The 12,117-nt window shown below is 35.1% G+C and overlaps 1 protein-coding gene across 4 annotated transcripts in view; it reads left to right on the top strand.

The window, feature by feature from the left end:
- Positions 1-12,117, top strand: part of CLCN3 (chloride voltage-gated channel 3) — a 101,826-nt gene that overhangs the window by 84,705 nt on the left and 5,004 nt on the right. For 3 of the 4 annotated variants that reach the window (XM_003257958.4, XM_030816322.1, XM_004088554.3), the window contains 2 exons: positions 835-1,233; positions 7,051-7,267. In XM_003257958.4, the coding sequence (XP_003258006.1) occupies positions 835-1,233; positions 7,051-7,267 (616 nt within the window). Of the gene's footprint in view, positions 1-834; positions 1,234-7,050; positions 7,268-11,767; positions 11,844-12,117 lie in introns of all 4 variants that reach the window. The other variant, XM_003257961.4, reaches the window with a different exon arrangement.

Raw genomic sequence — 12,117 nt, forward strand, 5'->3', positions numbered from 1 at the left:
GGGTTGATAACAGTGAGAATACTGAGAAAGGGACCACAGGCAGTGTGAACGCCATAGGCAGAGCTCACTGCAGCCTCAACCCCCCGCCCAAACGAGCCTCCCACCTCAGCCTCCCAAGTAGCTGGGACCACAGACATACACCACCATGCCTGACTACTTTTTTTAGTTTTTATTTTTGTAGAAACAGGGTCTCACTGTATTGCCCAGGCTGGTCTCAAACTCCTGGACTTAAGTGATCTTCCTGCCTTGGCCTCCCAAAGTGCTGAGATTACAGGCATGAGCCACTGTGCCTGGCCCAAATAGTTTTCTGTGAGTGGGTATTACTTGCATCGTTAGTGTAAATCAAAGGCATCAAAATATTTTACTCTTTTTGAAAAAAATTTAGAGGAGAAATTTATTATATTAATATTCTACCCATATGAGTTTAATTTGTAAATTATAGCAAAGATAAGCATGATGTGCTTTACTAAATTCCTTAATAATTAGAATAAGCTTTTATAAGGGTGAAATTATGTCTTTGCTACAGCGCTAAACCAAAATGGCAAAATTGTTTTAGTTGGTAAGCTTTGATTTTTTTAAATATGAAATAAACAGGTTTTTAAAATGTTATTTTAATAGTCTTCTCTGTTATAAACAAAGAAAATTGGTGTTTCTCTAGAGCTTATTAAAAGTAGTGATTATTGTCCTAAAAGAGGAGCAGTTTTAGATGATAATGCTTTTCCCTGACTGAGTTCTATTTGCCATTTAGTTTTAACTGCCTAGTGCAAAAATTCTAATAAAATGTAATGATGAGGATCCTGTCCTTCCTGACCAGTGGGTGCTTACTTTTTTCAGGTGGTGTGACAAGAATGACGGTCTCCCTGGTGGTTATTGTTTTTGAGCTTACTGGAGGCTTGGAATATATTGTTCCCCTTATGGCTGCAGTCATGACCAGTAAATGGGTTGGAGATGCCTTTGGCAGGGAAGGCATTTATGAAGCACACATCCGATTAAATGGATACCCTTTCTTGGATGCAAAAGAAGAATTCACTCATACCACCCTGGCTGCTGACGTTATGAGACCTCGAAGGAACGATCCTCCCTTAGCTGTCCTGACACAGGACAATATGACAGTGGATGATATAGAAAACATGATTAATGAAACCAGCTACAATGGATTTCCTGTCATAATGTCAAAAGAATCTCAGAGATTAGTGGGATTTGCCCTCAGAAGAGACCTGACAATTGCAATAGGTACCCTTTCAAATATATATGTATGTATATATGAGATGGATTTCTGGAAGAAAGGAAAGCAATAAGCAATAACATTTAATGGGTTAGATTTGTGGGGGCAAGGGACATTATTTTATGTCCCTTAAAATCTAATGTTCTTTAGGAAAGGAAGGTATGCTTCAGTGGATGGTTTTCTGCTAAATACAGTTTTGTCTTTTGATCTGGCATTGTACCAGAAATTGGAGTCAGATTCTTTTCCCACTCCGATAAGCCTTGATAAGTTGATCTTGGTTATTCAAAACAGCATGTAATATAAGACCTTAGCTAAATGCATTCAGCCAAATACATTCTTGTATTTAATAAAGTTGGTTTATTGGAATACAAGTTATTGAAAATCTCATCTTCATCAGTCTCATAAAATTAGAATAACACTGTTTTGCTTTATCAGTCTTCGGAGTTAGAATTATAATATTAATTTATAATATCTGATTTAAAGTGACAATCACTGAGATTTTTATTTCCGATCAAATGCCAGGTTGAAAAAGTATAATGTATCAGTCCTGTTGTGTTTTATGCAGACTTTCCTGAAAATACTGTTTAAAGGTATTAGCCATAGTATATTTCTTGGAGATGAATTAAACTTTCTATAGTTCTGTTTCTCTAAAATTTGTTTTTCTCTTTACCTTATAGTCCTACAATATTGATGAGGAGACCATTAAGACTTAATATTTTTTTGACACAATCTTGTATCTCTTCCTCCAACCCCTAAAAAGTGACTGAGGATAGGTACATCAAGCCATTGCTTTGTTACTCCCCAGTTTTTAGTACCGGACCCTGAATGCAAGTGTCAAGCCTTTGGCCTGTCTGAAAGGTCATTCCTGTGAGCATATCATCCCCCTTCCAGCTTACCTCTGTGGCCATTGCAAAAGGATTTAAAAATAATTTTTGTGCCATTTGAATGGCACAAGACCAGACAGTGTATGTGGGGGAGTGTTTCTCAAATCAAACTGGAAACTTTAATTTGTAAGAACCGTTAAGCAGAGAGAGAAAAAAGAAAGGAAAAGAAAAAAGATCCTACAGAGAACACCCTGTTCAGTTTGGGAACAGGCTATAGCTTTGGATTTTTCAAGGCCTAACAATCCCATCATTCTAAATTTTACTTAGTTAATACAATAGTAGTTGCCAGAGCTGATGACAAAGTATTTTGTCATGCTTGGCTCCATTCAAGCATTTTAGTTTTTTAGCCATTACCATGGCTAGACCTAGTCAGAAAAGAATTTCATTGTTTAAGATTCCCATTCTCTAGTTTTTACTAGTAGACAGCCAAAGAAAAGAAACAGGAGGTCAGAATTTCGGTATTTACATAGAAATGTAAGGGGAAAAGGCCAGGCATGTTTTTAAAGTGTGGAAATTAGGAACTATTCATTATCCCACTGATTGTGTGGATGTATTTTTTAAAGTTTTGTCACTGTCTTGAGAGAGAGAATATTGAGATAAGAGATAAGGTTGGTTTAAGGGAATGAGGGTACTTTCTGTAGGTGAGGTGCCAAGCCATGTCATCAGAAATGTTAGTCACATGACTTTTTAAGCACACCTTAAATGTTTTACCGTGTATGTTTTTGTAAAGTTTTAAATTTTTAACTGGGAAAAACAGACCTGTATATTAGGTTTTATATATATATATATATATATAAATTTAAAATTACATATATATGTTTACATATGTAATTTTTATATGGGAGAGATATATATTTATATATCCTCTGTAAAAAATACATATCTATATATGAAAATTATATTATGTAAATGTTAATTTATAATTATATAAATATTAACATAATTATATATAGGTTATATATATAGAAAACCTAGTGTACGGATCTGTATATAAATTAAAAATGTATGTGTTATATATAGTTACATCATATAATACATATAATTGATATATATAAGGATAAATGCTTTATTGAAAGACAAAAAAATTTCCATGCTGTCTCATAAAATAAGATGGTTGACATATGCTAAACTAGATAGATTCCCGTTTCATACTAAAGCAGAATGTTGTAAAATATTAAATCCAAATGAGATGTCTCAGATTAGGGCCATTTCAACAGGAATGCTGAGACTTTAAAAAAAAAAAAGTCTGAGGCCGGGCATGGTGGCTCATTCCTGTAATCCCAGCACTTTGGGAAGCTGAAGCAGGTGGATCACTTGAGGCCAGGAGTTTGAGACCAGCCTGGCCAATGTGGTGAAATCCCGCCTCTACTAAAATACAAAAAAATACATGGATATGGTGACGCATGCCTATAATTCCAGCTACTTGGGAGGCTGAGGCAGGAGAATCACTTGAACCTGGGAGATGGAGGTTGCAGTAAGCCCTACCACTGCACTCCAGCCTGGGCGAAGAGCAAAACCCTGTCTCAAAAAAAAAAAGCCTGAATTATATCAGAAAATGAAAACTGTAATGTTGTTCTCTGTTTCAGAGGCCCTTGAATGAATAGCACTAAAAATATTTTTTAAAAAATGAAGAAAATGAAAATTGTAGTGTTCTTTATTTCAAAGGCCCTTGAATGAATAGCATCAAAAATATTTTAAACGGGAGGCCAGGGTGGGAGGTTTGTGTGGCACCAGGAAATCAAGACCAGCTTAGGTAACATTGCAAGACCTTTGTCTCTACCAAAAAAAAAAAAAAAATTGGCTGGGTGTGGTGGTGCCACCTGTAGTCCTAGCTACTGGGAACGTTGATGCAGGAGGATCCCTGGGACTCTGGAGTCCAGAGTGAGACCCTGTCTCTAAAGCAAACAAACAAACAAACACTGTATTTATGTAAAAGTAATACTTGTGTTTTTAAATTTTATTTATTTTTAATTGATAAAAATTATATGTATGTGTATGTGATATAAATATTGTGGAATGATTAAATCAGGCTAATTAACTCAGATTTTTTTTTGTATGTGGGGAGAATATCTAAAATCCCTTTCCTTAGCAATTTCCAAATGAAATGAAAGAAAAAAAGTGATTTATTTTTTTTCAGACAGCATCTCACCCTGTTTCTCAGGCTGGAATGCAGTGGCACGATCTTGGCTTACTTCATCCTCGACTTCCCTGGCATCTGGTGATCCTCCCACTTCACTCTCCTAATTAGCTAGGACTACAGGCATGCGCCACCATGACTGGCTAATTTTTGTATTTCTTGTATAGGCAAGGTTTTGCCATGTTGCCCAGGCTGGTTTCAAGCTCCTGGGCTCAAACGATCCACCTGCCTCAGCCTCCTGAAGTGCTGGGATTACAAGTGTGAGCCACCAAACCTGGTGAAAAGTGTTATTTTTTTAAATGACAAATTTAAGTCAAAGAGATTGAATGTTCACTTCTGGTACTTTGTATATAAGAGAAATATTCCATTAAATAATTTTTTAAAAATTTCTAAAATTACATATTTTGTCATTAAATGTTTAAACAATCAGTATAATTTCATTGATACAGTGTTTGTTATTTTGTCGGTTTTTAAGATTGATAATTGGGGTTAGTTTTAATTCAGAATGTTATTCTATTTAACGTCACACTTCACGTCTTTTTATTTTGTATATCTATTAACGAATTATTTTAGCTATAGTTATTATTGTTTTAGAGATGAGGTCTTCTGTGTTGCCCAGGGTAGACTTGAACTCCTGGCCTTCAGCAATCCCCTCTCCTCAACCTCCGGAGCAGCTGGGATTAGAGACGTGTGCCACTGTACCTGGCCTGCTGTAGTTATTTTTAATTCTTCTGTCTTTCAACTTTTATCCTAGAGTTAGAAATGATTTACAAACCCTACTGCAGTTTTAGAGCATTATGAATTTGACTATATATTTCTTATAACAACTTAACTTCAGTTGCTTACAAAATCTACAGAGTTTTTACTCCCCGTCCACATTTTATACTATTGATGTCACACTTTACATTTTTTTATTTTGTGAATCCATTAATGATACTTCTAGTAGTTTTTACACTCCACTATTCAGTTGTCAGACACCTTTCAGTTGTTAGATTGTTATGAGCTAAAAGCAACTTAATGGGTATTTTTCAAAAATCATTTATGTCAGTTGCTAATGGACTTCTTTTCTATGCCATGATCATGCTTTTTTTATTTTTGAGACAGAGTTTCACTCTTGTTGCCTGGGCTGGAGTGCAATGGCGCAGCCTCGGCTCACTGCAACCTCCGCCTCCTGGGTTCAAGAGATTCTCCTGCCTCAGCTGGGATTACAGGCATGCGCCACCATGCCGGATAATTCTGTATTTTTAGTAGAGACAGGGTTTTTACCACGTTGGCCAGGCTGGTCTCGAACTCCTGACCTCAGTTGATCTGCCCACCTTGGCCTCCCAAAGTGCTGGGATTACAGACATGAGCCACTGCGCCCGGCTTGATCATGCTTTTAAGGTGGTTGAGTAAGTACTAGTTGCTGGGGCTTTACTTAGTGCCTTCCTACTCAAATGTGTTAGAACATAGTTAAGAAGTCTGTAGTGTTCAAAAGGAGTGAAAAGCAGTACAGTGTTTGCAGTAATATCTGCTTCTCAATTTAGGACTGATGCTTATTATGGCTTAAATGTTTTTGTAGTAAAATTTGTGTTCAAAATATATATTTTTTTTTCTTTTTGCGACAGAGTCTTGCTTTGTCACCCAGGCTGGAGTGCAGTGGTATGATCATGGCTCACTGCAGGCCTGACCTTCCGGGCTCAAGCGATCTTTCCACCTCAGCCTCCCAATTAGCTGGGGCCACCATCATGCTTGGCTAATTTTTTTTTTTTTTTTTTTTTTTTTTTTTGTAGAAACAAGGTTTCCCTATGTTGCCCAGGCTGGTCTTGAACTGTAGGGCTCATGTGATACTCCTGCCTCGGCCTCCCAAAGTGTTAGGATTACAAGCCTGAGCCACCATGACCAGCCAAAATACTTTCACTATAACAAATATCATATTTGTATATACTCAGTTTTAATACTAACTCAAAGTAGAAACATAAAGCTGAATGACTATTTTATTTTCAGATTCTCTCCATTGAGTTTCCTTCTCCGTCTTGTGTGATCTCTGAACTTTTCTCCATCTTTGCCACTTCTTGTCTAGCACTTTTTTTTTTTATCAGCAGTTTATTCAGATTTTTTTTTTAGTTCTTTCAACGGTGGAGTGGAAGTAGGCAGCAGGACAGAAGAACTTGAAGCAGAGCACACTGGAGAGGAGAAATTAACGAAGCCTTTACGAAGAAAACGACCCCCCAATATCAGTCTGTGTGCATTATGTGCATAATTGTACTTTCATCTCATCTGTAATGTTCATGACTTTTCTAGAAAATTATACTTTAACATGAGAAAAGAAAAAGAACCAGCTAATTCATAGGGATGGAGGACACAGCATAGTCAAAGCAAGGATGAAACTCTCTTTAGTGCCACCTCCAGTGCAGAATAAGTAACATTCAGCAGAGGCAGGTTTCATTTGATAATGGATTCCTATAATAAACTGCACTCAGAATTTGTGCAGGTTTTAAAATCCCATATTCCAAGCCCACTTCATTAGCCCCCAAGTTAGAAAACAGCTTCAGTAAAGAAAATTGTACAATGATATAACGTTACCAAAAAATAATTTCTTTCCATGAAGATGATATATTATTGTTGACTTCTAATTCAATCAAATACAAACAATTGCTAAATGGCTTTTCAGTTGACTCCTTTCTTGGTTACGGAGAAGATAGGAAAAAATGAAGGGATCAGAAGTTATAGGATACATTAATTTTTTTTATCTCCGAATAAACAGGTTGCCTACTTAAAAATCTATCAGTTTAAAAGTGTTGGTCTCTTCTCTCTCTTTTCAGAAAGTGCCAGGAAAAAACAAGAAGGTATCGTTGGCAGTTCTCGGGTGTGTTTTGCACAGCACACCCCATCTCTTCCAGCAGAAAGTCCTCGGCCACTGAAGCTTCGAAGCATTCTTGACATGAGCCCTTTTACAGTGACAGACCACACCCCAATGGAGATTGTGGTGGATATTTTCCGAAAGCTGGGACTGAGGCAGTGCCTTGTAACTCACAACGGGTAAGTCTGGTACCACAGGAATCAGTTCACTTGCTAGAATATAGGATCCTTTTTGGTGGAATCTATATAGTTATTAAGGGAGCATGTGAGTCAGCTCCCAGGTGGGAAAGTCTGTCCTGTGGTATAGTCACAAATATAGGATCAGTCTAATTTCACATTTACTAAAGAATAAGAAAGATGTCATCTGCCTGCTCTTTGCCAAACAGTGACATTTGTAAATAATACTTCAAAGTTAGAAAAGAGGTGCTGAAAGATCTCCAGCATGAAAGCATGTTGAGCTTAGAGTGCTTCTTTTCCTAGGGAAGAGTGGACCTAACCTGCATGGAGCACTGCAAAAACCTGTTTTATTTTTGTAAATGTTTCATTTTTAGTATATAAATTTTAGTACAATAATAAGTTTCTAGATATTTTGCTATTTACTCTTTCAGCCAATATTTGATTTATCATGTAATGAAGGAAAGAATATATACTTAAATGAAATTTGTAAATTAGCTAAAAATCTCCTTTTGCTTTGTCTCCTTTTGTCTACCTTTCTCTATACACAAATCTTTTATATTTATATAACTGCTAAGGACAAATAAATACTCATGTATTTAAAATGTGTACATTGATAATTTATTTTTCCACCTTTTACACATGAACTGCCAGTGTTTCTCCATTGACAGGAATATAGGAAAGAGACAGATGTCACGGGGGTTGTGGAGACCTTAATGCACAGAATTAATTTAGCAAATACACTACTTCGTCACCACTGCTCTCTTTTCCTGGACCTAGGATCTGTTTCTCCATACTTCTTTCTTTAGGACCCTTTATTTCCACTATATATTCTTTCTTGTTGAACTTAAGAATGTTGTTTTATCTGAAAGCAAATACCAGAAAGGCTAGAGAGGAAAAACAGAGGGTATTCTTGGATTATGCATAAACTGGATGGCTAATCCTGAACAGCATAAAGCTGGTTGAAATTCTAAACACTTAGAGAATCATAGCAGTTTTTTTTTTTTTTTTAACATGTTGTAGAAAACACATTGGTGACAGAATACATGACTCCTGTCCAGAGAAAGGAGAGAAAAAGAACAGAAAGGAAGGAAATTTGTTTATTGAACACCTTCATATTTTCTCATTTAACTTTGCAGGACCTCTGCAAAGTAGGTAGTTATATCCCTACTTGACAGATGTAGTAATTAAAGCTCAAAAAGCTTTAATAATTTGCCCAAAGTCATGTGGTGAACAAGTAATGGTTCAAGGAATCAGACCGTCTTTACTACTTTAAAACCCCAGCCTCTTGCTACTGTTTTGCGCTTAAGTGACTGATAGAAATCCTCTTTCTTTGTGATTTCTTAAACTACTAAAGCATTTTCTTGGCCAATATATTAGATTGAGTTAAGAATAGAAATATGAAACTAGAGAATTAGATCTATGTTTAATGTTTTCACTGCACTAATTAAAATAACTCTTTAGGAATATGAAATAAATCATTAAAGAGATAAAGCCCTTAAAGGCAGGGAGTTTAGAATTATTAAATTCTAATAATTTAGATACTGATTGGAGAAGAGATGTATGTCATAAGTTATTATTGTTGCTATTTGTCTTTGTGTAATATTGTTTGATTAAATAATGGCACCAACTTTATTAAGTTTAAAAACTCAGTACTAGTTAAATGGGGCAACTTTTCATAAAGCTTTGCTAGTCCTTGAGCCCTTTTATTTATTAAATGGCTCAACTGGAACCTAAGCTGAGTTGTTACAAACTATTATTTGCTTCAAGTTGTTTTCTGTTCCTGGCATGGCTTTTTCTTTTGTGTACTAACAAATACAAATGTTATTCTATTGAGTTATGGTTAACTATGATCACAGAACTGTTAGGGAATAATTTTCATATTTCAGTTTGTTGATTAATTCCCAGGTATTTGGCAGCATAGATATTAGAAAGGAAAATATTTAAAAGAAAGTGTAAAAATAATGAAGTGTATAGAGCGAGGGGTGGATAGCTAATTAAAATTTTGTCTGGTCCTGCCTGTTCATATGAAAAAAGGGGTTGGACTTTGTTCTAAGGGAATATATTTAATTGCTTTCATCATATTTTCCTTATTTCTGTCTGTCAAGGAAAATAAATTGATACATATATGGGAAGAAAAGAGATCATTTAGGGAAGTGGCTTGTGGGACTTTTGTTTGAAGCGTATTAGGAAGTCAGGTGTTTTTTTTTTCTCACTTAAATTGTTTAAAACCCAGAAAATAAATGATATCTTCTGGTTTTTAATGGAGACCATGAAGTTCTGCATAGCTATCATTGATGTGTAGTTCATACTGCATTTTTAGAAGTGGAAAATAGTTATTTGGAGGAAGAGAGATAACAAATCTGGAACCTTAGGTGCAAGGAGAAAAAGAATAGATGAAAGGGAAAGATGTTTGTAAATTATAAAAATTTCAATTAGCTATTGGTTTTCTGCACTTTATATTTTAACTGTGCAGAATTTTTCAAAATCAGTTAATTTTGGTGGAATTAGCAGGATGTTAATAGGAGTGACTCAGAAAAAAACATTTTGTGACTGTCTAAGTTTGGAAAGTATTGGATTAAATACAATTGAGGTTTCTTTACTATGGAACTCCTCAGAACTGATAATATGTTGATATTCTTTGATTCCCAGATGAGGGGATGGGTAATAGGATACATGGTTTTTCAGACTTGTTTGAAAATGCAACTATTTTTGAGTTGCAGGGAAGGATATAGAAGAACTCATGGGAACTGGTGTTTCTTGGAACATGCTTTGGAAATGCTGGGTTATGCCCTGTTAACTCTTACATCATTAGTTTTTAGCCCAAAAGGAAACAGCAAATAATTTTTTATATGAGCCACATTTTGCATTGATTTTCCTTCCACTCTGTAAAATTACTAAAGCAGCACTCTGACCTTATTATGCTCAAATCGCTCTTCTACATTAATGTGTGTTTCTCCATCTTTTAGGGCTTTTACTTTATAAACACAGAGATTACTGTGTAAAATTCTAAATTTGCCACTGGATCGTTACACATTTGTAACCTTCCTCATAGTATATTTTGTGATTTGGCAGAGTTTACCAATATAGATGATACTAACTGAAATTAATCATTCTGTATAATTGGATAGAAAAGCATGAGTAAGAATTCAGTTGGTGTTATATTTAATTAATTGCCAAGATTTTCACATTTCCTGACTACAACAATAAAATCAAATGAATTGATGGCTTAAAAAAAAGAAACCTCAAATGTTTAGTCAATGAAGAACATCTATTGAATGAGTGAATGTTCATTTTATATAGTGCATTTTCTGAGCTTTTTTGGAGGGGGAAGTTGCTCCCATGCTCTGAGAACTTTTAAGGATCGATACATTATTTTTAACATAATAATGAGAAAACATGAGCAGAGAACCCATTTCTATCCTTCCCATTCTCTATCCTCCTGCTCCCCCACCTCCCACCCCAGCCATCAAGCAAAGTAACTATTTTACACCTGGACATAGCTATAGGAACAGGCTACTTTGAAGTCTCCTAGTGACATCCTTCAAGTCTGAATGTTCAAAGGCAGTTTAACAAGGGAGGTTGACTTAATCAGATCATCAAGGAAATGTCCAGTCATCCTGAAGGGTATTTTGGATGGGATTCCAGAATTTAAAGATTAAAGCTTTTTTAAGGTTTTTTTTTATTTTCACTGTTTATATTGCCACATTAATTTCCATTATAAAACCAGTAACCATAATTTTGTTTTAATTAGCAATCTAATTATTTTCATGTATCCTCATTATGAGAATTTATGTCCATCACTTTGCTTGATGTGATAACAATGACATGCTAAACGAGAAACAATTGTTATTTAGAAAAAAATGCACAAAGTGAAAGTCCTTTTAATCCCTAATCATAAATACATTTTATTAGCTTACTTTAAGAATTGGCAGTCACAGCTCCTGAACATTAGGGAGTGTTTCTTTTGGTCAGCATTATTTATTCAGTGCACATTGCCTTTAATTTTAATTTGAAATTATAGTAAAATCCACGGGAGTTTTTAAGTCTCCTCACAGCCTTTTCCTACCTTTTCACCAAGGTAGATCCAGATGATAGCTGCTGTGTTGTGACATCATAGAAATTAGAAAAATATTTTCCTCTGAGGAAAGAACATTGTAAATGAAACTCTACATATCAGAGGTCTATAGCTACGTATCAATGTTAAGTTTCTTTTGTACTTTGCTTTGTAGTCATCTTCATTCCAAACTTTCATAATTATTATTTTTAATTTAAAAAGAAAAATAACTCACCAATATTGAAGATTAGTATTGTGTTTCTTCTGAAAGTCAGTAGAATTTATGCAAAAGGAACCTGGAACTTTAAATCATTTTTGTTTTTCTGAAGTTCATGAGACTCATTCTTATGGTTCATGTTTTTATTTTTTCTCTCATTCTTTATCATTATGATTGGAACCTCTTTTAATTTAATTTCTCACACAGTTATTAGCATAATAATCTGTTTCAGGATTGTCTTGGGGATCATCACAAAGAAGAACATATTAGAGCATCTCGAGCAACTAAAGCAGCACGTCGAACCCTTGGTGATTAGATATATCAGATCTCCTCATTAGACACCTTAGAAGTCAGGAAGCATGAAACTTGTGAACTGTTGAGTTCTCTCTTTCCCAGATATCTGCTGAACAAAAATATGCTACTATGCTGCCAATTACATTTGCATCTGATAAAATGTGTCTGTAAGATAAATTTACATATGTGTAAAATCCCATTTATAGAAAGTAAGCAAAAGTTAACATCTCTCATCAAATCATTCGTTACAATTTCAGAACTGTAAACAGTTTGGTAGTGGAATAAATG

Source organism: Nomascus leucogenys, chromosome 7b, assembly GCF_006542625.1.
Source record: "Nomascus leucogenys isolate Asia chromosome 7b, Asia_NLE_v1, whole genome shotgun sequence".
In the NCBI taxonomy this organism is placed as follows: domain Eukaryota; kingdom Metazoa; phylum Chordata; class Mammalia; order Primates; family Hylobatidae; genus Nomascus; species Nomascus leucogenys.